This window comes from Elephas maximus, chromosome X, assembly GCF_024166365.1.
Source record: "Elephas maximus indicus isolate mEleMax1 chromosome X, mEleMax1 primary haplotype, whole genome shotgun sequence".
Classification (NCBI taxonomy): domain Eukaryota; kingdom Metazoa; phylum Chordata; class Mammalia; order Proboscidea; family Elephantidae; genus Elephas; species Elephas maximus.
The window spans coordinates 81,858,297-81,886,005 of NC_064846.1; the positions used below are offsets into that span (position 1 = coordinate 81,858,297).

At 35.1% G+C, this 27,709-nt stretch overlaps 1 protein-coding gene across 2 annotated transcripts in view; it reads left to right on the top strand.

Annotated features, from left to right (window-relative positions):
• Nucleotides 1-27,709, top strand: part of RPS6KA6 (ribosomal protein S6 kinase A6) — a 161,393-nt gene that overhangs the window by 96,151 nt on the left and 37,533 nt on the right. For both annotated transcript variants that reach the window (XM_049872377.1, XM_049872378.1), the window contains exons 9-18: nucleotides 7,790-7,932; nucleotides 9,917-9,987; nucleotides 10,229-10,317; nucleotides 11,302-11,360; nucleotides 13,022-13,124; nucleotides 13,756-13,886; nucleotides 14,352-14,474; nucleotides 15,010-15,099; nucleotides 16,800-16,958; nucleotides 21,634-21,795. In XM_049872377.1, the coding sequence (XP_049728334.1) occupies nucleotides 7,790-7,932; nucleotides 9,917-9,987; nucleotides 10,229-10,317; nucleotides 11,302-11,360; nucleotides 13,022-13,124; nucleotides 13,756-13,886; nucleotides 14,352-14,474; nucleotides 15,010-15,099; nucleotides 16,800-16,958; nucleotides 21,634-21,795 (1,130 nt within the window). The remainder of the gene's footprint in view (nucleotides 1-7,789; nucleotides 7,933-9,916; nucleotides 9,988-10,228; nucleotides 10,318-11,301; nucleotides 11,361-13,021; nucleotides 13,125-13,755; nucleotides 13,887-14,351; nucleotides 14,475-15,009; nucleotides 15,100-16,799; nucleotides 16,959-21,633; nucleotides 21,796-27,709) is intronic.

Below are 27,709 nucleotides of genomic sequence, written 5' to 3' on the forward strand. Positions count from 1 at the left end.
AGTCATAGCCTGATTCCCTTTTTCACATATAAAAGAAATTACGTGGGTTCAAAAGGTTTGGAAGAAGGAGGAAAACCAAAAAATATGAAAAGATAACATGAGTTTTGAGACTATATAATGTCTAATTTTTTTTTATTTTACAGCACTTGAACTTTAATTGCAAAGCTAATTAGAATTCACTTTCTTTCATATTTTTCTTAATAAATTATAATTTTTTTGTCAAGGGTGAGGAAGGAAGATGGGAAAAAGAGAAGAGTAAACCATACCTATATCTCTCTTCTACATTAAGGTTAATTGGGTGAATAATCATGTCAAGTCACTTTGTATTTATTCTGGTAATTTGATTACATTCGTCAAGTTCTGCAATCATTCTCTCTTTTTCCCAATTATACCACCACCATTAACATAAACTCAAAGGCCCTGAGCAAAAGCTTCCCTTCTCTCCCACCTCTGGTAACCACCATATATAGTATTTGTCTTTTGGCGAGTGACTTACTCCACTCAGCATAATGTTTTCAAGGTTCATCCATGTTGTAGCATCCATCAGGACTTCATTTCTCTTTATGGCTTAGTAATATTCCATCTTGCACATAAACCACATTTTGTTTATCCATTCACGGGTTGATGGATATTTTTTTTTTGTTTCTATATTTTAGATATTCTGAATAAAGCTTCAGTGAACATTGCTGTACATGTAATTGTTTGAGTCCATGCTTTCAGATCTTTTGTGTCCTAGTTATGTATCCTAGTTAGTTATCTAGTGGTGCTATAACAGAAATACCACAGGTGGATGGCTTTAACAAAGATAAATTTATTCTCTCACAGTTTAGGAGGCTAGAAGTCCAAATTCAGGGTTCCAGCTCCAAGGGGAAGACTTCTGTTTGCTCTGGGCTAGGTCCTTGTCATCAGTCTTCCCCTAGTCTAGGAGTTTCTTAGTGCAGGAATCCCAGGTCCAAAGGCCGTACTCTGCTCCCAGCACTGCTTTCTTGGTGGTATGAAGTCTTCTGTGTCTCACTGATCCCTTCTGTCTTTTATATCTCAAAAGAAATTTACTTAAGACACAACCTAATCTTGTAGATTGAGTCTTGCCTGTCTCGTTAACATAAGTTCTGCTCATCCCACCTCACTAATATCATAAACCCAGCCCCAGTGCCGTTGAGTCGATTCTGACTCATAGCGACCCTATAGGACAGAGTAGAATTGCCCCATAGAGTTTCCAAGAAGTGCCTGGCGGATTCAAACTGCTGACCCTTTGGTTAGCAGCAGTAGCACTTAACCACTATGCCACCAGGGTTTCCCATTAACATCATAGAGGTAAAATCTATAACACACAGGAAAATCACATCAGATGACAAAATGGTGGAGAATCACACAATACTAAGAATCGTGGCCTAGCCAAGGTGATATACATTTTTGAAGGACACAGTTGAATCCGTAATATTCAACCCTTTGGCCCCCCCAAAATTCTTGACCTTGCCGCATATAAAACACATTCACCCCATGTTACCATATTCAAACTGCTGACCTTTTGGTTAGCAGCCATAGTTCTTAACCACTATGCCACTGGGGTTTCCCATCATATCATATCATAGTAAGTCTTAAATCAGCTCCATGTCCAAAATCTCATCTTCTGCAAAATTGCTCTTCATCTGTGAAATCTAGAAAACAAGTTATCTGCTTCCAAAGTATAGTGGTGGCATAGGCACAAGGTAGACACTTCCATTACAAATGGGAGAAATTGGAGGGAAAGAAGGTATAATAGGCACCAAGCAAGTCAGCAGAACACATTACATTAGCTCTCAAGGCTTGAAAATAATCCTCTGTTCTCTGAGATCATTTACACAATGGCCCTGTCCTCCAGACTCTAGGTATTGGCCACATTCTCCAGATTCTGAGTTTAGGCCCTTCCGCCCTGGGCTTCAGTTCTGCCCTCCAGGTCCATTGGAACAGCAACTTGGCTCCCTCACATTTGGGCAGCTGCATTCTCCTAGTCCATTTGAGTGGCAAATCCACCCTTTGAGACCCTAGAGGTTGTGGCCCTACCCTTTGCAACTGAGACAGCTCTGCTTCCCGTGTTCTTGTATCTTCAGCTTCTATTTCCTGATTCCTTGATCTCTTGGCCCCTCATGCCTCACCGCCCACACCTACCCTGCTGGGGCAAGTGTTCCAAAGCTCTTTAGCGCCACCGATAAGTGCCTGGAGGAAACTTCTCCAGTAAACTTCAGCCAGAAGGTACCCAGCTCTCTCTCTTGCTCTGTGGGCCTGTATGTAAGCCTAGCTCCACTGATGAGTGCTCGGAGGCACCCCAGTCTGCCAGGAAGCCTCCTGCACAAAGGCTCTCAGCTCTCTGGCTCACGCTGGTCTCCTGGTTCTGCTGCTGCCATTTCTCTGTTGCTGCTGCTTGATGTCTTTACCTTCTCTAGTGTAACAGCTCTCCTTACTTCCTTCTGGGTCCTCACCAGAATTGTCTTTGAAGTCCATAATTCCACCAATAGACTCTTCAAGGCAATCTAGGCTTTTTTACTGTTAGGCACTTTAAAACTCTTCCAGTCTCTGCCCTTTCACAGTTTCAAAACTGCTTCCACATTTTAGATATCTGTTAGAGCAGCACCTCACTCTTCCGGTACCAAATTCTGCCCGTTATCTAGTGCTGCTATAACATAAATACCACAAGTGGATGGCTTTAACAAACAGAAGTTTATTCTCAGTTTAGGAGGCTAGAAGCTGAAATTCAGGGTGCCAGCTCCAGGGGAAGGCTTTCTCTTTCTGTTTGCTCTGGGTGAAGGTCCTTGTCATCAATCTTCCCCTAGTCTAAGAGTTTCTGAAGCAGGAACCCCAGGTCTGAAGACACAACCTTATCTTGTAGATTGAGTCCTGCCTGTCTCATTAGCATCATTTCCCCTAATCCCATCTCATTAACATCATAGAGGTAGGATTTACAACACATGGGAAAATCACATCAGGTGACAAAATGGTGGACAGTCACACAATACTGGAAATCATGGCCTAGCCAAGTTGATACACATTTTTGGCAGACACAATTCAATCCATAACATTAGATATTTCAGAATACCTAGGAGTGGAATTGCTGGGTAATTTAGGAATGGCTCCTGTAGGCAGGATCTTCCCCGGCATGCTTACATCAATGTGCAAAATAATCTTAGAAAAGGGACAATACCTTTCTTTTCACCTGTCCTTTAAAAGTCTTCCACACAAAAGGAATGGATGTAATGTTTAGCAGACCACTCTGGAATGGCAGTGTAATATTGAAAGATTCCTGGTATGACTTTGTCCTTTGAGCCCTACTGACCTCATATTGAGATTATTATTTAAAAGCAGCAGATCAGCAGGATGAGAGAGAATACCCCCAAATTATATGTGTACTTGCTAGAATATTTTTATATTGCCCTTGTGACTTTTTTTTTCCAGAAATCACCCCTCATATTTATAAAAACTAACTATGTAATATGACTTTCCTGGTTTAGAAAAAATATTTACTGATAATACTCCACTAAAAAATATAAATTTAATGCAGAATTTATTTAACTGTCTGTTCTTACTGTAATGTATTTTCTGAGGAACATAATTAATGAGTAATTTCTATAGAGGGAAGAGAAAATGTACAGTGGCAGAAATTTAAATCACACAGTATTTGGACTGAATAAGAGAAAAAATATAAGAAAATAACTTTTAAGTCATTTTAAGGTTATTTGAAAATCATTGAGCTTATTTTTACTTACAGCAAATGCTCATAACTTTATTGTGTTCTGGGCATACTTTTGGAGCCCTGGTGGTACAGTGGGTAAGAGCTTGGCTGCTAACCACAAGGCCAGCAGTTCAAATCCAGCCACTCCTTGGAAACCTGTGGGGGCAGTTCTGCTCTGTCCTGTAGTGTTGCTGTGAGTTGGAATGGGCTAGATGTCAATGAGTTTGTTTGTTTTGGTGGGGGCATACTTTTTAAAATGCAAAGTCTTGTAGAAAGAGTCATTTAAAGTTACGTAGATGTAAATTTCTGCACCCCCTCCCCCCCAAAAAAAACAACACTTTATATAGCTGATTTGTACGTTTTATTTTCAAATTAGTGGCTTGGAAAAACCATTGTGTAACAAACGTCTTATTTAATCTTGTAGCTCACTCTTAATATTGTAAATTTTAAGTAGCAGTCTTGTCAGAGAGAGTACAGCAAAGGAACTCTGTGAAATGGCATAAATCTCCGAAAGGTAACGAGCATACGAAAATTTTCTTCCTCTTCCCACTTTTCCCTGGAATGGCCAACGAAGCCAGTGTTCTTTTCTACGAAGTATGTTGTTAATATTCAGCTAAACACGCCTTGACTATTAAAAAAAAAAAATTAGGTCTTGTTAAATTAATTTTCTAAATAGAACATCCAGTTTAAAACTTCTCATAAAGAACATAGTAGTTAGTACATTGAAGGTTTTTTTAATTATACTAAAATTTACAGTGCATTCAGTTATTATATAAGGGTAAGTGATTTTTTAAACTAAAATGTTGAGCATGGTTAGTAAATCAGTTTTCAGGGGCCCTAAAATTAAGTGTTAATATTGGTATTTTATTGTAAAATAGCAATATAGGGCTTAATAGCTTTTTTCACTTTTAAAATTAAGGTTAACTTACATACAGAAAAACTTACTCTTCTGACCCTTGTGGTTATGGAAATATCTTCCGTCTTGACTGCACCAATATCAATAACCTGGTAATGATATTATACTGTAATTTTGCAAGATGTTGCCATTGGGGGAAACTAGGTAAACAGGATCTCTGTATTATTTCTTATAATTGCATGAGAATCTACAGTTATCTCAAAATAAAATGTTTAATTTTTTAAATTCACTTTTCTTTGTGTATAGTTCTGTGTGTTTTGACAAATGCACAGTCTTGTAACCACCACCAAAATGAAGATATAAAATAGAGTCATCACTTGCAAAAATTCCCTTACTGTAAGTCAGATACCCCCAGACAGCCACTGATCTGCTTTCTGCCCCTGTAGTTTTCCCTTTTCTACAATGTTATATTAATAGAACCATACAGGATATAGCCTTTTGAGTCCAGCTTCATTTATTTAGCATAGTGCATTTGAGATTCATTTATGTAGTTATGTGTAATAATTCCTTTTTATTGTTGAGTATAATTTCATTTTATGGTGGTACCATTGTTTGTTTATCCTTTTCCCAATTAAGGGCCATTTTGGTGGTTTCCTGGTTTGACCGATGATAAATAAAGTTGCTATAAGCATTTGTGTACAGGTTTTTATGTGAACATACTTTATCTCACTTAAGTAAATACCCAAGGAGTAGGATTATTTGGTCATATGATAAGTATATGTTTAACTTAATGAGAAACCTCCAAACTGTTTCTCAGAGTTTCCAGAGTACCATTTTGTATTCCCACCAGCAATGTATGAGATCTCCAGTTGCTCCTCATCCTTGCCAATACTGGTACTGTCAGTTTTTTTTTTTCTTTTTTTTAGCTATTCTAATAGACATGCAGTGGTATATCATTGTAGTTTTAATTTGCATTTTAGCTAATGACATTTAGCATCTTTTCATGTACTTACTTCCCATCCATATATCTTCTTTGGAGAAGTGTCCATTCATATCTATTCTCCATTTTTGAAAACTTAGATTATTTTCTTATTAGTGAATTTTGAGACTTCTTTATAGACTCTGAATTCAATTCCTTTATCAGATATGTAATTTGCAAGTGTTTTCTCCCAGTCTGTATCTTCTTGTCTATTTTCTTAACAGTATCTTTTTAAGAACAGTTTATTTTGATCAAGTCCAGTTTGTCAAGTTTTTTCCTTTTCGGTGGTATACTTTTGATGTTGTATCTAAGAAATCTTTGTCAAATGAAGATCACAGAGATTTTATCCTACATTTCTTGGAAGTTTTAAAGTTTTATGTTTTACATTTAGGTCTATAATCAATTTTGAGTTAATGTTTGTACATCATATTAGAATGGCTTTTTGTATATCAGTATCTTGCAGTGGTTAAGAGCTTGGCTGCTAACCAGAAGGTAGGCAGTTCAAATCCTCCAGCCATTCCTTGGAAACCCTGTGGGGCAGTTCTGCTCTGTCCTATAGGGTCGCTATCAGTCGGAATTGACTAGGTGGCCATGGGTTTGATTTTTTTTGGTTTTTATCCTGTCGTTCTAGCACCATTTGTTGAAATGATTGCCCTTTCTCCAAGGAATTTGCTTTTGTACCTTTGTCAGAAACTAGTTGACAATGTACAGTCATCTCTGCTAAATGTAATATATTGTGATGTTAAAAATCACCAGACTGTGCATAATCACACAGTAAAAGCCACACAACTTAAGGGGAAAATTGGGTTAGGTGCATATAACACTAAAATATTTCATCAGTGACAACACTAAAAAAAATGATAGGAACCCAGTAAAAACTGTTTTATACATGCTAAATGGTTAAAAAATACATACATACTACAGTAAATATGGCACTTTGAAAAAGACCTGAAATTTACTGTGGTGATGGGCATTTTTTTTTTAATTTTTTTATTAATGGGCATTAGAAGGATTGCATCTTGTAAGTTATTGTGAAGTGGCAGAAGGCTGGTTATCTGATATTAGAAGGAAAATTATAACACTAGATATGGATGGCAGTGGTTCATAACACACACAATGAACTGAAGTGCCTGGTAGATGTTTGAGGTGTGTACATTTATGCATTTTGTGTCTTCCTACTTGGCTCAGTTCAGTGTTTCTTGCAGATAAAATTATATATAAGCAAACATGATATTTGTGTTATGTTCAAATTGTTTCACAATGTAGCAATCACATTGGAACAAATGTACATTTTTAAAATAAGTATTATAGCAGAACTGACTGTATATGTGAGCCTATTCCTGGACATTATTCTTTCTCATTGATCTATATGTCTAGCATTTCTCCAATACCATGCTGTCCTTATTACTGTAGCCTCTACAATAAGTCCTAGAGTCAGGTAGTATGAGTCCTTCAATTTTTTTCTTCTTTTTTTGCTATTTCATGTAAATTTTAGAATCAGCTTATTGATTTCTACAAAAGAAATCTTACTGGGATTTTGATTGGAGTTGCATTGATTCTATAGATTAGTTTTGAGAGAATTGACATCCTAACAGCATTGAATCTTCCAACCCATGAACATGATGTATCTTTTTTTCATTTATTTAGGTCTATTTTTCTTTCTTTCATCAACATTTCTAGTTTTCAGCATACAAGTCTTGCATATATTTTGTTATATATTATACCTGTGTATTTCATATTTTTTGGTGGTATTATAAATGGTACTTTTTAATTTTGACATTGTTTTAATTTTCACATTGTTCATTGCTAACATATAGGAATAAGATTGATTTTCGTGTTTAGATGTTTATAGCTCTTTGAAGGCCTTAAACAAAAATGAAAGGTCACCAGAGCCATAACAAAATTTACGTTTTAATTAAAGTGTCAGTTGCTGTCTCTGTATCATCTTAAAACTTAGATTAATATGACAATCTTTATTTAATGGTTGTCCCTTCAAAATTGTTGTATTATATTCTAGTACAGACCTGAGAGCTTGTATTTTGAGGATATTTAACTGAGTAAATTTTAAATGCTCTTAAAGTGTCCTGTGATAAGATATAGGCTGCTTTCTGTTATTGGTCTCACAGGAGCTTGCTTAAGAGTAATTGTAGGCCAACCATGAATAGTTTTGAAATCATTATTTTGTTTCTTTTGATGTTTATTTTCTGAAGTTCTTCATATAATATTTTTTGTAACATGGTTATTACAGATTTTGGACTCAGCAAGGAGTCAGTAGACCAAGAAAAGAAGGCTTACTCATTTTGCGGTACAGTAGAGTACATGGCTCCAGAAGTAGTAAATAGGCGAGGCCATTCCCAGAGTGCTGACTGGTGGTCATTTGGTGTGCTTATGGTAAGTAGTGTTATTTTTCTTAATTATGCCCACAGAAAATGAATATTATTTAGAATTTAACTTAAATTAACTTACTACTGAAATTTAGTATGTTTTGAGATGTGTCTAGTAAGAAAATGGTTCTGATAATTTATGATTATCATTTTAAAAACATGTGATTGCCTAGCTACTATACAATAGTAATTAAGATTTTTGTATTTTGATTTCTTTTAAAGTTCCTGGTGAAAAGGTCAATGTTAGTCTTGTTACATAGGCTATTCATATTTAAAAATGGAGTAAGATCTGACAGATTATAGATTTCAGAATGCTTTAGCATTTATATTTTAATTAGCTGTCACAGAATTTATCGTCTTACCATTTTACTGTTAAATTATTTCAAGTGTGCCCCTAGAAAAATTGTAATCCTCTTGAGGACAGGGATCATGCCTTATACTACGCTTCATCTCCACAGTACCTGGCATAGTGGGTATTTAGTAAATGTTTAATTCTCACTGACTGATTTGGCCTGAGATTAAGCATATACTTGGCAATCATAAATAGGATGATAATGAATATCTATTGAATCAAATACAATTTACTTTTGAAGTCTGATAATTCATTTTGCATGCTTATTATCACTAGATGACACATTATATAGGAATCGATTACAAAGAAATATAATATTTGGCATTTTCCCTGACCTAAGAAAGCATATAGTCTGATTGGGGGAACAGTTGAATAACTAAATAAATCATCTGGAAGCACCTTAGGAGTTCAGGGAGGAATTCATATAAATTTGTGTAGGAAAGGAAGGTTTCTTGGAGGAGGTAGAACTTAAATTAGGCCCTGAAGATAGATAAAATTAAAATAGGTAATATGTCAAAAAGGAGAATATTGCAATCATATTAGCAAAGGTTTAAAGAATTAGTTTGACTCCTGAATGAGGAGGGTTTTTTTTTTTTGAGGGGGCAGGAGAGTAGGGGACTCAAGTTTGAGAAAGATTGATTCCAATACACAATTGTTTCTTCTTTCCCTTTCCGTGATTCCCACCCATCCCTACTCCTCCATTCCCCAGTTGAGACCATTACTACAGGTTTCGGAGGGAAAACTAGAGTTTGAGAGAGATTAAGATTAGAACAGCACATTTAAGAGTCTTCAGAATATAGGAGAGAATTGAATGGATGAGCTAACTAAGATTGTGAATTCAGATAAATGAGCAAAGGACTGTGACCAAATCCTTTATTGAATGTTTGAGTTTTAAATATTAGGGATATAAAAACTTTTCTCTTTAATGAACTGTAATGATCTTCATTTTTAGACCTAGTCTTTTCTTTTATATGCCAGTTTTTAAAAATTCTATTCATCTGTGTTGCAATTAAATCTCTTGGGGAAAATGTTTTCCTTTAGTTGTATACAACTATCTCAATTTTTCCCTTTTTAAAAATATTGGCTATATATATATTTATTTTGTGTGTGTGTGTTTTTAAAATATTGGCTATATATATTATATATATACTTTATATATATAATATATATATCATACGTGTGTGTGTGTTTTGCAACTTCTCTTATCTCTCTTTTTTGGTTCCGGTTTTTGGTGTAGTGAGAATGGTTAATTCTGTCTTGGACATGTGTGAGTTTGGAATTGTTGGGTGCTTATTTTTCGGTTTCCTTTATTGTTAAATGTTTGCCTTAAAAGCATATCTTAAAAGAAGAATGCCTTGTGTCTGTTTCCAAATTGCTTTGGGTTTGGGAATTTAGCCAAATTATATAGAACTGAAAAAATTGGTTCCGTTTGCTAAAACTCACCTGTGTAGTTGAGCTACATATAGTAGGAAACTGGACCTAGTTTTCCTTACATGGCCTAGTTTTCTGGTCCCATTTTGACCCATTATCATGTAGATCCTGCATGATTTGAGGATAATGTATTAACAAGTGTCTTTTTCCAAAGCATTTTATTATAAGTTGTGCTAAATGGACTGTTGTGGTTATATTTTTGTTTTAGTTTGAAATGCTTACTGGTACTCTGCCATTTCAAGGTAAAGACAGAAATGAGACCATGAATATGATACTGAAGTAAGTATACACAATATCTTTTTCTCTTGGGGGAAAAAATCCTTATTTTCAGTTTTTAGAAGTTTAATGTTATTATAAATTGACACCAAAGAACATTTTTTACACTGTTTTGTTACTTTGTCCGACCATATAGGGGACATTATTTGCCATTTGAAAACACTCTGATTTTTTTTTTAGATTTATTTGTCAACTTTGAAGTATTGCTAGATTAAGTGAAATTTTCTAAAATCTTCTTTTCCAGAGCAAAACTTGGAATGCCTCAGTTTCTTAGTGCTGAAGCACAAAGTCTCCTAAGGATGTTATTCAAAAGAAATCCAGCAAATAGACTGGGTATAGTTACTTGTCTCGTCTCTTATAACAATATACTGTATATTTTAAGGGGCCCTGGTGGTGTAGTGATTAAAGCGATCGACTGCTAACTGAAAGGTCGGCAGTTCGAAACCACCAGCGGCTCTGCGGGAAAAAGATGTGGCAGTCTGCTTCTGTAGAGATTTATAGCCTTGGAAACCCTGTGGGGTCGCTATGAGTTAGAATCGACTCCACGGCAGTGGGTGGGTACTGTTTATTTTGGGGGATAATTATAACTTTGTTTTCTGATTTAAGTTCATTTGCTGCTATACTAATTTATACCTAGAATTTTGCATTTGTATATGCAAAGATTCCTGAAACAGTAAACTCTTATGAACATGATTTAAGAAATGGAGTGGTCTAGTTAAAACGTCTGTTTCATACATAACATTATGTATTTTATATATGGATGACCTTTTTTGAAAGAATTCACAGAATTCTTCCTCTTATAGGTAATCATCTTAGATATTTGAAGGTATTTATTTTGTCCCTCCTAGTATTCCTCAAGGTAAATACTATGTTTCCGTTACTGCCCACTATTTGACCACTTTCTGGTAGCCTTTCCCTAGATACTGATATGATCCTATTATCCTATTTATGTCCTTGTGTTAAAATTTTGAGATTACTTTGTTGCTCTGTACTTCATAATTTGGCACGTAGATATGACATCATAAGTATAGAATAATAAGAAAAAATATACTTAAATTTTAATGTTATGTTGCAAATAATTTTGATTTTATTTAGAAGGTACTTCAGTATTCATGATAACCTATGTAATTCAATATGAACATCAGTTATTTTTATCATAGTAAAGTGAAAGATCTGTTAATAAAATGTAAGATAAGAAATCATAGAATTTTCACTGCAAGGAACCTATGAAATATGTATACTCCTGTTTACAGATAACAGCCTGGAAGGCAGATAGCAAGATAAAAAATTCATTAAAAAATTCTTTCTATTTTATAGGTTCAGAAGGAGTTGAGGAAATCAAAAGACATCTTTTTTTTGCAAATATTGACTGGAATGTAAGTGCAGTAGACAGTTACTGAGTAACTTTATGGTATACAAACAAAAAACTAAAGAGTAAGTGATAATATATGGACTTTGCTGATGAACTTAAGCCATTTGTTTTATATTTAGTGTGAGCTTTTTATTTATAAGTGTAGCATATCATGGCAGTTATCTTGAATCAGTATATGTGTGCGTAATAATAAGTAAATATTTTACTTCTCATCTGTTTTATCTGTTAAGCATGGTTAATGATCTGTCCCTGTTCTGGGTTGGGGAATGTGGAGGAGGAAGGGAAAGGGAAAATGGGATGAATGAGATCATAGATATTTATAGAAAATGAGTTGTGAAGAATCTAAGGTGTTAATTTCAAACTGTTTTTTGTCATGCATTAGAACAAAGTAAGTTTATTAAGACATTAATATCTTTTTATAGATATTTTACTAAAATTTAAAACAGGACATGAAGATAGAAACATGAAATTTTGATAAGTCATGTATAGTGATTTTTTTTGAGTCCTAAAAAAAAAAAAAAACTCCCAAATAAGCATTTTTTAGAAAAGTTCACTTTTTTCTTGTTTCTTTTACAAAACATCTTTATGTATTTTATGCATATTAATCATCATAATTAAGCATGTTTTGTTATCTGGTTCTGGCACTGGTATTGAACTTTTTTAAAAGGAAAAAAGTCACTATTTTGATTTCTAGCAGAGGAGCAGAGAGCCTAGTTCACTGACCAAATCATTATTTCATTTGGCTTATGGAACAAGTTTTTGTAGGCAATATTTTTATTTATTTTTTGTAATTGTAAGACTGCAGCAAAGCATAAGCCATTAGTGTTAAAAGATCACTCAGTGGAGATGCTGCATGGGAGTCTGCCCTTGTCATATCTGTGTGCATCTCTCTTTTGGTGTCCTTGTATCTCCTGGTATTTTTTTTATTCCTACTGCTTCTCTACTCTTCTTTTATTCTTAACTGGATAATTGGGGAAAAAAAAGTTTTCCCTGTTATTCTTACATCTAAACAGTTTATGTTCATTGTTCTTAATTTAAATAACAAATCAGTGGAATGTTTAGATATTTAAATTGTTTTAAAATAATTCCCTATTAAATTTTTCCCCACTGTACGACTGTGAGCTTTTGAAGAATTAGGTTTCATAAAAAGGTAGGTTTCCATATCTTATATTTTCTGTGTCTTTCAAAAAAGTATAAATTTTAGAAAATTAGATTGTTAGGCATGATTGTGTGAATACTGTAATAGAAGCCCTAAACAGTACTTTTAATCTGTATTTTATGTGAAAACAAAATATTTTAGATGAAATATATACTGCTTCAAGATAATCTAATTATTGATTTTGAAATCCCTGAATGTTATTTCTGCATGGTAATATTGTGATATATTCTGTACGGGTATATTATCGGTTTTTGATGACCAAAATTGGACATCCTTATTCCTTATAAATGCAACCTGTGCCATCACTGCTGTTGTTTCCTGACCTTATTTGATTTGTAGATTATCCCTCAAATTTTAGAATTTGGTTAACAGGTATCTAAAGCCTGCTGAAATTACTGTTATGAAATTGTGAGTGTCCTGTTAAAGACCATGAATAGTATGTTCTGTTTTCCCTTAGAAAGTATAAGGGCTGATATATTTTTCTTGTACTCTGTTGCTTATTCTAGAAATTATATAAAAGAGAAGTTCAACCTCCTTTTAAACCTGCTTCTGGAAAACCAGATGATACTTTTTGCTTTGATCCTGAATTTACTGCAAAAACACCTAAAGGTAGTGCATATTTATGTGTAAAATCAGAGCTTCTATTCATTTAAGTGGTTAAAAAAAAAGGTAATCTAGATCTTTAGGTAAAAATTAAAATAATGGTAAGTTTGCATAGAGGGTTGGTTTGCCCTTTATGGAAGTGTGGATCTTATGTATAATATTCCCTGGGGACCTGTCAAGTAGAGGCTTTAAGTGGGAAATATTTATCATGGAAGCAGGGACTAAGGCAAAGGGTAAAAGTTTTTTTCTTTTATAAGTCCTTTGACATGCTAATGCATTAGAGGATAGGAGGTAAAGCATGAGATAAATCACACTGACTCTTAACAGTTTATTTAACTCAGTTTACTTTTAATGGTATCTGTTCTATACATTCATTCAACAAATGTTGAATGCCTGCTATGTTCTAAGGAATGAGGTTGTAGCAGTGAACAGAATACTTAAGAATTACTACCCACATGGAGTGTACATGGTAGTGGGGGGGGAAGGGGTGGACAATTAATATACCATAAATTAAATATAAAATATAGTATATCAGATGGTGACCTTAGGTAGTTTCCTTGATATTCAAAGAAATGCTGACATTTTATATCATAAAATTCTGTGTAATTCTAATAAAATATAATTATTTGAACATTAGATTCTCCTGGTTTGCCAGCCAGTGCTAATGCTCATCAACTCTTCAAAGGATTCAGCTTTGTTGCAACATCTGTTGCAGAAGAATATAAAATCACTCCTATCACAAGTGCAAGTGTACTACCAATTGTCCAGGTAAATGCCAGTTCATCACATTATTCAGTTTCAGTTTAGGGATAATTTTTTCTCTGATTAAAGAGAAAAGCTAATTTAAAAACTAATGGATTTACAATAGCTTTTAAGGTGATTTTTAACTTCTTTGTTTAGCTCTGGGTATAATTACAAATTAAAGATGTCCCTATGTTTTACAACAAAAGAACAGTAAACCCTTAATTACATATTTTTTTGTTTCTTTTGGCATGAAAATGTAATGATGATGGATAAATTAGTTGATTTATGGCATTGACCTTGAGGATCCAGAGAGCCCAGAATTTGGGATTGGCTCAGAATCTGATTAAACCATTTATATATATTGATAAAACTTCTCTGGAATGAGTTATTTTTCATTTTTTAAGATTTATAGTCAATGTATATTTGTGAGAGATGATAAACTATGGAAAATATTTCATTCTCCTTAGTATTTCAATTGTTTACAAACAGATAAATGGAAATGCTGCACAATTTAGTGAGGTATATGAGGTGAAAGAGGATATCGGGGTTGGCTCCTATTCTGTTTGCAAGCGATGCATACATACAACTAACAACATGGAATTTGCAGTGAAGGTAATGTCTCCAAGCCTAACTTTTTATTTTTGTTTCTTTTATATATGTAGTTGAAATTACGCATTGATTATCTGACAGACATTCTCAGTGGGACAAGTAGAGGTAGGAAATATAAAATGTTGAGGAAGAACTCTAAGCCTTAAGATTTTTATCTTGAATATCTTTCTAAGGCTTTATTTTGGAGGAACAGTATATTTTGTGGATGCTTTTTTTTTTTTTTTGCTTTTGAATAGTCTTTATTTTAATGCAATATGTTAAGATTGAGCCATTGTGACAATTACAATCACATTTAGATTACATCATTAAGTATGGTTTCAGTTAAGTGAAATATAATGTTAAAGAAAGTGCTCTGGCTTATTTTTTTTCTGTTCAGTTTTACTTATAGGAAATTTTCAAATGTTAAAATAATATGAAGTGTCATTCTTGAGTTTTTAAGTATTTGTTTAAAAATATAACCAAATGGAAAATATCTCATTTACTTTTAGAAAAAGAAATTATTTTCCTCAGAGATTTTTCTCATGTTATTATTTCTTAGATCATTGACAAAAGTAAGAGAGACCCCTCCGAAGAAATTGAAATTTTGATGCGCTATGGACAACACCCCAACGTTATCACTTTAAAGGATGTAGGTATTTTAAAATCTAGGTGTCAGCTAAGCTAATGAAGTTATGACCTGGTACTTTATTTTTCTTCTTGAAATTTTTTATGTCTTTGTATATTTAGTTCCAAGCCACAAAATATCAAGACCCTTAAACTTGCACCTCACTTCTTTTTCCCTTTGATTCTGTACTCCTACCTTTCCTAGAAAATGCCAAAAAGGAACTACAGTAGTCCTCCCTCCTCATGGGGGGATATGTTCCAAGACCCCTCGTGGATGCATGAAATCTGGGATAGTACCAAATCCTGTATATACTGTTTTGTCCTATACATACATACCTACGATAAAGTTTAAACTATAAATTAGACACAGTAAGAGATTAACAGCATTACCTAATAATAAAATAGAACAATTATAACAATATACTGTGATAAAGTTATGTGAATGTGATCCCAGGGCAGGATGGAGTGGTACAGCACGAGATTTCATCACACTGCTCATTTAACATTTTCGGACCATGGTTGACCTTCGGTAACAAACTGCAGAACGTGAAACCGCAGATATGGGGGGACTACTGTATAATGTTTAATATATGAAAGTGTCCTTATTACTTTAATATATTCCGGCTGGTTAACTGGTAACATTATAACTAGCACCATTTATTATTCTGTCATACTGTAAATATAGAAGATATGAGAGATCGGGAATCCGCCAAATTCTAGATGATTTTCCTTTCTTGACTATACAGCAATTAGCAAAAGCATTATGGATTGTTCTTTGAGTGAAAAAATATTAATCTGTAGGTTTGTAAAATTAATGTATAACTCATGTTAATATATATTACTGAACTGAATGCTGCCTTTGCATGTAAGAAGATAATGCTACTTTCCCTTTAGAGAAGGCAGACAAAACAATAACCTTGATCAGTTTCTTTCAGATAGCATGAAATACGTTTTAATTTGCTATGTTTAAACAGTAGTTTAGGAATACATACAAATACCACAAGCCCTGAGTAAAATGGGTGCAAATATTCTCATTAATACAGTATCTGAGTTCAATAAAAATGTAGGGCCCTATGTCAGATAATGGACTGCAGGGGAGAGTATTAAAAAACAAATAATATATTTACTGCCCTAAAGAAGCTTACTTTTAGTAGGGAAGAGAAATGGCTATGAAAATGAGATAAATATCATTTGAGAGGCACCAAACCAAGATCCAAATGTACTGCTCTTGAGTAGATTCTGACTCATAATGACCCAATAGGTTGTGGTAGAACTGCCCCATAGGGTTTCCAAGGCTGTAAATCTTTATGGAAGCAGACTGCCACATTTTTCTCTCTCAGAGCAGCTGGTGGGTTTGAACTGCCAACCTTTTGGTTAGCAGCGGAGTGTTAACCACTGTGCCACCAGGGCTCCTTTGAGAAGCTCAGAGTTCTATTTTTCCATATATATATTTTTTAATGAAGTGTAACCTACATCTTTAAAAGTTAATAAAATTATATGTTTAACATGGTTTCACAGGACTGTGTAGAAGGTTGTTTAGCCAATTCAGTCTTCAGTACAGCCAGCACTACATTAACAGTGAAGGAATAATGTTTTTTTTGTTGTTGTTGTTAATGTTGTTTTTTTAATACTAGTGGTTCACTAGGAAAGCAAAGTAAATATAATTTAAGCATTTTAGAATTGAAATTGTAAATAGTAACATTTTTAAAATACATTCTTTTTTAGGTCTATGATGATGGTAGTTATGTTTACCTTGTTACGGATTTGATGAAAGGAGGAGAGCTACTTGACCGTATTCTCAAACAAAAATGTTTCTCAGAACGCGAGGCTAGTGATGTACTGTATGTAATAACTAAAACAGTTGACTATCTTCATTGTCAAGGAGTAAGTTGTAGTTATATTCTTCCCTTCAATTCTGGGATCTGATCTGTATCTTCTTAAATTTATATACAGGAGATAATACCACCTAAAATGTATTGCTTTTTCTATTACTTACATATTTTTATAGCGGATACCTTAATCAAATGCATAATATAGTGAAGGTTAAGGATTTGGGGAATTGGCTAATGCTCTATTAATTCTATCTGCCTGTTGGCCCATATTTAATAGGATATTAGTTTTTAAAGTGGTTTGAATTATATGAATGTACCTAACCTTGATTTTAAACATACTAAACCTGATCAAACTTAAAAGTGAAACATAGAAAAATTATCCAGGGACACATTATGAATATCATTCAAATTACACTATACTTAGCACTTGCTGTTCTGGCAGTAAAAGGACAGTATATCTTGACACTTGCCTACCCCTTCCCCAAATGCAGTAAAAAAAATTGGATTCTAAACATCTAAAGTATTAATATATTGTGTGAGGGAAAGGGGGGTAGGCTTGTTTTTTGGTTTTTTTTTTTTTTGCTCCCTGTCTCTGCATAAAGAAGGCAAATGAAGTACAAAAAAAGTCAACTCTTATTATACATAGCGGTAAAAGGGAAGGAAACCTTGGTGACGTAGTGGTTAAGAGCTATGGCTGCCAACCAAAAGGTCAGCAGATCGAATCCACCAGGCGCTCCTTGGAAACCCTATGGGGCAGTTCTACTCTGTCCTATAGGGTCACTATGAGTCGGAATTGACTCAATGGCAATGGGTTTTAGTTTATAAAGGGGAACAGAGTAGCAAAAAACTTAAAAACTTAAGTTTTAATCAGTTACAATAGTCGACATATATCCACTTAACTATAATCATTTAAAAAATAGACAATTCAGAATTAGCACAGTAAAAATTTTACAAGGATCCTTCTTGTAATTAAAAAAAATTACCCAATTGTGTGTAGTTTAGTGGAGTACTTTTTTTCAATATTTCAAAATACAAATTGTATAATACTAAAGGAGTAACTTTATTATAATTTAAATTCTTGACTGTCTTTATCAGCACTCTTTTTAATAAATTACAACCAGAATTTTTTAGAAAAGGATAAGCATCTTTTTTTTAGTTTATTATTCTAGAAACTGTCACATTCTTAAATCAATTAAACAAATTAACAACAGACATTTATTGAGTATTTCTACATGTTAACCATGAAAAGGTATTACAGATTCAAAGATGAGTAAGACTTGGTTATCAACCTGAAATGTCTTCCATTGTAGTAAACTGCTGATTAAAAGTAGCACTAGATTAAATGCAGGAGTCAGTAGTAGTAGGAAAATTATCACATAGAGAATTCCAGAATTTTTTTTTTCAGTTCTAGTATTTCTATTTAGTTGTTTTTCGTTTCTGTTTTTCTGCTACAACTTCCCGTTTTTCTACTGGGATTTTCATGCATTGAAAATGTGTTTTGATTTACTTCCTCAAAGATAGTTACAATAGTTACTTCGAAATCCTCGACTATTAGTTCCAACATGTGATTTATCTCAGAGTCGGGCTTGATTGATTTCCTTTTTCTTAAGACTGTTTTTTGTTATTTGTGTATCAGGTAATTTTGGATTGTATCTGAGAATTATAAATATTAAGTCGTGGAGATTTTTTATTATTTTTCTCCAATGTGTTACCTTTGTTTTAGTGAATAATTTTCTTGACTGGGCTCAAACTGTAAACTCTGTTTCATATGAGCAGGAGCTCTGTTCTCTGTTCATATCTATTGTCTTTATTTGAACTACTTCGAACCTCCCAAACATTTGTGGTCCACTGGTCAGTTCTGGCTCTTTTCTGGTCCTCCAGTCCAAAAAGACTGGGTTTTTCTACATGTGTCCTCACTACCATATGTGTCATAGGGACTATATATAGCCCCAAGCTAAAAGCCACAGATACGGGAACCTTCTCCTATAGCTCTCCATCTTCCTTCCTACAACGAAACATGACCTCCACACCACAATCTATTTGTTTCTGTTCATTCTTCAGTACCTTCAGTTAGTTTATTTCTGTAGTATGTCCAGGTTTTATAGTTATTTACTGTTGGGAGGGGGAATGGTAGATAGTCTATCATATCCAGAAGTGGAACTGAGATTTGAATGTTAATACTTTGAGATTGGAAGTGATAAATCTGGTCGCTTGAGTAGAAACTGAAGCATGTATCTAACAGAGATAATTTTCTGTGTATGCTTCAGACTGTTAGGTTTAGACAAAATCATTCTCAATTTTTTCCCCTAAATTTTATTTAGTTTGCTGTTGTAATTGAGAATATACACAGTAAAACATATACCAATTCAACAGACTCTACATGTACAATTTAGTGACATTGATTACATTCTTCAAGTTGTGCAAACATTCCCACCCTCGTTTTCTGAGTAGTTCCTCAATCAGTAACATAAACTTACTGCCCCATAAGGTTCCTGTCTAAACTTTAGAGTTGCTGTTTTCAGTTTAATCCCATGTAGATAGTTCTTAAAAGAGCTTATTGCTCAAAGTAGACCTTTTTTAGTTGTTAAGATAAACTTTTGTTCCATTTTAAGATAATGTCAAGGAATATCTTGGGTTTAAGGTTTAAAGATTTTGCAGGGCAATAGTTTCAGGGGCTCATCTACCCTTCATGGCTCCAAAAAGTCTGGAGTCTATGAGAATTTGAAATTCTGTTCTGCATTTTTCCCCTTTTTAGCAGGATTCTTATATGGATTCATTGATCAAAATGTTCAGTAGTGGTAGCTGGGCACCATCCAGTTTTTCTGGTCTCATGGCAAAGGAGGCAGTTGTTCATGGAGGCAATTAGCCACGCATTACATATTCTCCCCCTGTTCCTGCTTCTCCTTCTTCCTCTGTTGCTCCAGGTGAATAGAGACTAATTGTTGTGCTTTGGATGGCGGCTTGCAAACCTTTAAGACCCCAGGCACTACACAATGAACTAGAATGTAGAACAGAAGCACACACAATGAACTAGGAGGCAGAACAGAAGCACTAAACATGTTATTAGGCCGATTAACTGGAATATCCCATGAATCCATGACCCTAAACCTCCAAACCAAGTAACCAAACCCCATGAAGTGTTTGGTTGTACATAAGCAGCCTCAACAGCTACTATTTTTTTTGGAGGGGGGCGTTGTTGTAAATATATCTATCACACAACTTTTGCCAATTCAGCTTTTTACAGGTATACAACATATTGACCGAAGTTACAATAATTGGCTGGGCAACCCTATCCTTAATGCAATTTTTCCATCACCGTTAACGCCCCTTTTCCTCCTCCCTCCTGCCCGTGGTCGCCACTAATAAACTTTGATCTCAATACATTTGCCTTCTCTTTTCCTTTTATATAAGTGAGGTCATACAATATTTGTCCTTTTGTGATTGACTTGTTTCACTCAGCATGGTGTCTTCTAGTTCCGTCTATACTGTAGCATATATCAAGACTTCATTTCTCATGTATATTTGTACCTCATTCCATTTATCCATTCATCTGTTGATGGACCTTGAGGTTGTTTCCACATTTTGGCTGTTGTAAATAGTGCCACGAAGGACATTGCTGTAGAAGTCTTTTTTTTGAGTCTCTGCTTTCAAGTCTTTTCGGTATATACCTAAGGTATAATTTCTGAGTCATATGTTAGTTCTAATTTTAGGTTTTTGAGAAACACTACATTGTTTTCCACAACAGCTGTACTGTTTTGCATTCCCACCAGCAATGGATAAGAGTTCTAATTTTCCCACATCCTCACCAACATCTTTTTTTTTTTTAATCTTAGCCATCCTAGTGAGAGTGAAATGGTATCTCATTATGGTTTTGATTTGCGTCTCTGATGGCTAATGATGCTGAGCAACTTTTTATGTGTTTGGTGGCCATTTGAATGTCCTTTTTGGCGAAATGTCTATTCAAATCCTTTTGTTTATTTTATGATTGGTTTATTTGTCTTTTTGTTTTTAAGTTGTCAAAGTTTTATGTATATTTTGGATATTAGAGTCTTGTCAGATATATGGTTTCTGAAGATATTCTCACAGTTGGTAGCTTGACCTTTTACCCTTTTGGTAGTCTTTTGATGGACGAAAGTTTTAAATTTTTATGAAGTCCCATTTATTTATTTTGTCTTTTGCTCTTTGTGCTTTTGTTATTGTATTAGACAATCCATGGTTGAAAGCAAGGGTTGACAGTAAGTGTTGCCCCTGTTTGTTCTTCTAAGAATTTTATGGTTTTAGTTTTTACATTTAGGTCCTGAATCCGTTTTGCATTTGTTTTGTGTATGATGTGAGGCGTGGATCCTGTTTAATTTTTCTGCATATGGAAATCCAATTTTCCCAGCACCATTTTTTGAAGAGTCTCACTTTTCTTTCTCCATCGAATGGACATAGCACCCTTGACAAAAATCAGTTGACCATGAATGTGTGGGTTTATTTCTAGACTCTCAATTCTATCCCATTGGTCTATGTGTCTGTTGTTATACCATTGCCAGGCTGTTTTGATTACTGTAGCTGTATATTATGTTTTAAAATAGGAAATATACATCCTCCTACTTTGTCCATTTTCAAAAATTTTAAGTGGGAAATGCCCTTCCCGTAGAAATATGTTAACTTAAAATGTTTTATTTCATAGTTATTAAGTTGACTATAGAAGCTTAATGTTTTTTTTTCCCTTTATGTTCAAGGTTGTTCATCGTGATCTTAAACCTAGTAATATCTTATACATGGATGAATCAGCCAATGCAGATTCCATAAAGATCTGTGATTTTGGGTTTGCAAAACAACTTCGGGGTGAAAATGGACTTCTCTTGACTCCATGCTACACTGCAAATTTTGTAGCACCTGAGGTATTCTTTAAAACTTGAGTACTTGCCTTTCATGTTTCTCCTTTATTTGAATGTATATGATCTGATACATATGTTAAGGTAGACCGGTAAAAACTGAGTTATCTTGTCCTTTATTTAACTAGAAAACTTCATAAATCATTGAATTTTGATAACTCCTAATGTAAATATTCAGACTAGTAACTGACGTCTGCAACCGACTTGAATGTGATTATCAGAGTATTCTATTCTCTCAGGTTTTGTACCATTCTCAGAACTATACATATAATTTTAGAGCTAGGAGGGAAAGTACAGATAGTCACAACTTTAACATATTAAATATTCTAATGAGGAAAGTGAGGCTCAAAGTGCTTTAAATAACTTACTCAAGAACAGTCATTCAGTTAGTAAAGCCAGGATAGATTTTTAGATGTTCTAGTTTGTGCAGAACCTGAGATAATTTATGTAGGTTAGCGTTATACATAATGTATAAGGGCAGGCCTTGCCTTACAAAGAATACTTTTAAAGTGTCTGTATGGCCAGTGTCATCCGTGATTGTCTTTAGGATCTTATAACTCCTAGTTTTTGCTTTGTTTAGGAAAAGAAGAGAGAAAACAACTTCATAGTTTTTTTTTTTTAATTAGAAGTAGAATTTTTCTTGGCAAATTACATTCATGCACAAATCTTAGGGGGATGAATCAGGAAGAGTGAGGCTGGGGAGGGTCAAGGGTACAAATTTCATACTTGAGAATCTCTAACAGATAGTTCTGATAATGGTGATAGGAACTTTGACAGTAGCAAACCCTTCAACAATGGAAGTAGAATTGGTGGAAAGTCAATCAGGGATGGCATTGGTCATACAGACTATAAGTTTTGTTTGTAAGTCGGGAAGTTTTCTTATATGTTACAGATATTACTAACTGATATAAATCATCACATGTACAACACAAACCAAAAATCTGAAAATATTCAGGTTTGAAAAATTGTATTGTCCAAGTCAAGGAAAAAGAAAAAGGAAAAGTATTTGAGGATGCATTCCTATTAAACATGTGCATGTTTTCTGATTTTATTTTTATAGCAGATACTAGCCATTTCACGATGATACTGCACATGAAAGATAATATAAGCCATTAGATGTAAATATCAATGAATCTGTATTTTAAAGTAGACATAGAAATAATTGTTTTGTTATTAGATATAATAATTTTCTAATAAAAATAGAAATGTAGAGAAATAACTATTTTTCTAATAAGAAAAAATTCTCATTTTCAAATATACTAAATCTTTCTTAAGCATAATATCTTCTTTATAGACTTTTTTATGATAAGAAGTGTGCCCTCTAAGGAATTTTGTGCATAACCAGATGATATAATTTAGTCTATTTTAATGAAATTCCTAGAATTATGAGCATACAAATAAGTTTTTATCACATTACAACATATAGAAACTGTATTTCCCCAGACTAAAATTGAGACATATAACCTAACAGGTGGTTTATTTTACTGCCCCCAAGGTACAAGAGATATAATTTTAATATCAAAATATTAACCTTTCTAGGACATTTTAATCGTTTTATAGAAATAGCGGGACACAATATTTGAAATTAAGACTCTTCTGTTAAATCTAGAATCTATGGTCATCATAAACATTCTAACCAATTATGCAGTAGACTTAGCAGAGTATACCAAAAAAGAGTATAGAATATGCATTTAATGGCCACATTCTTAATATCAGTCTTACAGACCTGGACCCCTTGGTATTACAGGAAATTATCACTGGAAAAAGGTTAGGGGTGAATGTGTCTCAAATGAACATCTCAAAAACAGACATTAAAATGATATTAAAATATACAGTTTATCTGTGTTAAGAGTAATGGTTAGGTGAACATTTTTAAATGAGTACAAATCTACAGAGTAGACTAAAGTCCGTTGATGTTTTTCACCCTAACAGATATCCATTTTAGTAAGACACTCTCACCATTGCGATAATGCAGATTTTCAGGTGGGTGTGTGGGGGTCATTTCTGAGCTACTGTTGGCGGCTAGTATTTGTATTTTCAAAAAGCCTTGATACTTTTTATTATCTAGCGCTAAAGCCCCTGTTATCAATCCGTGAATATTCATAAAATGTTATAAATGAAATACAGAGGTCTCTTTTTGTGTGTTTCTAAAATTTCAGTCCTTTAAAAAAATAGTAACGAAGTATATAAAATGCATTCTCTTTTAAGCTAAAAATAGATTCAAGCATCCATGCAGATATTTCAATAAATAATAATGTTTATGAGGATATACATTTATTATTTCATCACAGCATACAAAAAGTTCTTGTTTGATAACAGTTAAACTAATTACTACAATTTTGCCTTAACAATAAGGAGGGAATATCCACTCACTCTTTTTCGTATGTGTCAATTCTCTCAGTCTCTTTTTTTTTTAATAGCATTTTATTGTATTTTTGGTGAAAGTTTACACAGCAAGTTATGTTTCCTTTTGACAATTTGCAAACAAATTGATTGATGACATTAGTTACATTTTCCACATTGTGTCAACATTCTCCTTAATGGTATTCTGGTTGTTCCATTTCCAGTACTCTAGTTTCCCTGCCCCCTTATCATCTCATCCTTGCTTTGGATTAAATGTTGACCTTTTGGACTCATACAGTTTTTTTTTTGTTTTTTTTTTTTAGTAGAGCACTGATCTAACAGGTAATAGCCTTTATTTTGTGTGTCACTCTACTTTTCTGCTAAAAGGTGATCTCAGGGAATAGTTTTGGTTCAAGGTTTAAAGAGCACCTCAGGGTGATAGTCTCATGGAGTCCCCTGGTCTCAGGTGGTACAGTTAGCCTGGCCTTTTTTAAGAATTTGGGTTTTGTTCTACATTTTTCTCTCATTCAAACCAGGATCATCTGTTGTGCCTTTGTCAGATTGATCAGGGGTGGTAGCAAGGTACCATCCGTTTGCTTTTCTTTGGTCTTTTCTCTTTTTTTTCTTGAAGCTTGGTAAGTTCACTTATTCTGTCTTCTAGTTCACTTATCCCATTTTCTCTCTGATTGAATCTATTGAATATTCCTCTTGCTTTTTCTGATTCAGTTGCTTTATTCTTCAGTTCCAGTAGTTCTCTTTGGTTTTGTTTTGTTTTTGATGTTTTCAGTTTTCTTGTTGAGTCTCTTATCTTGTCCCTCCATTTGTTTCCTGACTTCTGATAGTTTGTTTTCTGTGTGCTTTTTGGTTTCTTAAAACATATTTAGCACCATTGTCTGAAAATTATTAATTTTTTGCATTAGCCTGTCATTCATAGGGGGAATTTTCTCTTCTCCAAGTTTTCATTTTGATTGGTCCCTCTTTGGATGATTTTGTGTGTTTTACTATTTTTTGTTGAACTTGGGCAATTTTGCTATCTTTTATTTAGTTTAAATTCTATTTTCTGATTTTTGAAAATTCTCTAATTATGCTTGGTTGATTTAAACAAACAAACAAAAACAAACCCATTGCCATCGAGTTGATTCTGACTCATAGCAACCCTATAGGACAGAGTAGAAGGTTTCCAAGGAGCAGCTGGTGGATTTAAACTGCCGACCTTTTGGTAAGCAGCTGAGCTCTTAAGCACTGCACCACCACTATATTCTCCCACAAACCATTAGAGGCACTCTTATCCTTAGGTTTTTCTCAGCATTAATTCAAGAGCTCTGGGTCTGTGGCCTCTGGAGTTCAGTACACATGCATGCGTGGGGGATTTTAGTTGGCTGCAGACACTAATATAAGTGATGGTGTTTGGCTTTCCTATGGTGAAGATGGTGAGTACTCTATGTCGTTCCCTCATGGGCACCCCTGCACAGGCTTTCCCATGGTATTCCGTTGTGGGCAGGGAGTCAGTCATTTCCCTCTGTGTGGCCTGTCTGAACTACCCCCTTGTCCTGGTGCTTTTTCCGTACCAGCTGGTCCTAGTGCCCATCTGCCTCAGGCCTCAGCAAGATTCAGCAGCACTCTTTCACAGCACCAAGGTCTTCCTTTGCCCCCTCCAAGTGCGTGGTCCATGAACTGCCATGGCCATTCTGCGTTGCCTTAAAAATGGGGCTCTAGCTTCCTCAGTTCAGCTCCCATTCTGTGCCATTTGTTCAGTGTGTTGCCAGACCCAATTCCAAAATGGATGCAGTGAGTGAGTGCTTCAGATGCTAGCAGGTTGGTTCTCCCACCTTCTGTGCCACCCTTGCTCATTGTCTCCTCTGTTTCTGGACTCATCTCTGCTCAAACACCTCAGGTACTATCCAGAGATCTGAGATCTCAGTCTGTTGTTATTCCTTCTTCTGTGGGTTAGTTGCTGGGGGATAAATGGGAGCAACCACTCACTTCACCATCTTGACCAGCCTCTGGTCTTCTATCAACCTCTTTTTTAAAAAAATTTTATTGTGTTTTAGGTGAAAGTTTACAGGGCACATTAGTTTCTCGTTGAAAAATTTATTTACAACACAGCATGGCCAAGATGGCGGAATAGTCAGACACTTCTGGTGATCACTCATACAACAAAGACCAAAAAATCAAGTCAAATGATTATATTTATGACAAGCTAGGAGCCCTGAACATCAAAGGCAAAGTTAGAAGATGTACTGATCGGCAAGGGGAGGGAGAGATGGTTCAGAAGCAGAGAGGAGTTGTCGGACCTGAATCAGTGGGAGCCCTCAGGCACCATTCCTGGAAGCGACTGCTGCGGGCTGTTGGTAGCATTTGGCTGCAGCTTCCTCAGGGAGAAACAGCCAGCCGCACAGCCTACTCACACCTATGGAACCAGAGAAGAACGATGTTCTTGGCAAAAGATAAGTATTTGCGTATATTTTACCACACCCCCAGCCCCCAAGCTGGCTTCAGTGGCTGTTGATTTCCCTGGGCTTGAGATAGGTCCTGCTGAGCACTTTGAACCATTCGCCCAGCCTTGGAAAATGAGTAAATTCACAATTGGGAGAAAAGACAATCTGCAAGCTCCACTAACCTGGGGAGCTCAGGACAGAAGTGGTTCCTGTCCAGGCATAAGTGGTCCATGGACTTTGAATACATTTTCCCCCTGCATGGACCTGTGTGAGCCTATTTCAGGAGAATAGGCCCTTGTTGGCAGACTGCAACTGTTTCAGCTGTGTGGTGGAGAGGTGGGTTTTTGATGTTTGACACCGCTTTAGCTATTAAACAGGGCACTCACCTTCCCACATCAGGGGCCTAAGGACTGGAGGCTCCACTCAGGTCACCCAGCCACCCGCAACAGAGGTCCAAGGATAACTGGTACCTTCCAGTCCTTACAACCAAAAGCACTGGGTACTGTGGTACGTCAGCAAAACCCACCCACCTGTGTGCTCTAGGGAACAGGGACACACTTTCCTCACAGACACTTGGGGGATGGTTGTCACACCCCTGCCTTGTTCAGAGCATGACACCCTGCTGCAACCAGATACCGGTACCTACACCAATTACCCCTGCCCCTCTAAGATTGTACGACAGAGCCTGTACCACACACTTGATGACCAGCTACCTGGATACCTGAGCTGAATCCATACAAGAAGGGTGAATAGACTCCTAGGTTGATATACCTGATAACAACTTTAGCCATCTGGTGACAGGACGTTCGAACTTCAAAGGCAAAAATAATCAAGCTAGCTCACTCAAGCAACCTGTTTGGGCAGATCAAAACAATACAAAGCAAGGAGCTAGGGTATAGTAAACAAACAATATACAATAACTTATAGATGGCTCAGAGACAACAGTCAATATCAAATCACATAAAGAAGCCAACCAAGATCGCTTCAACAAGCTCTCAAAACAAAGAAGGGATCTTCTGGATGAAGGTGACTTCCTGGAATTACTGGATGCACAATCAAAAGATTAATATGTAGAACTTTTCAAGACATCAGAAACAAGATCAGGAAAGAGATCAGGCAAAACGCAGAACAAGCCAAGA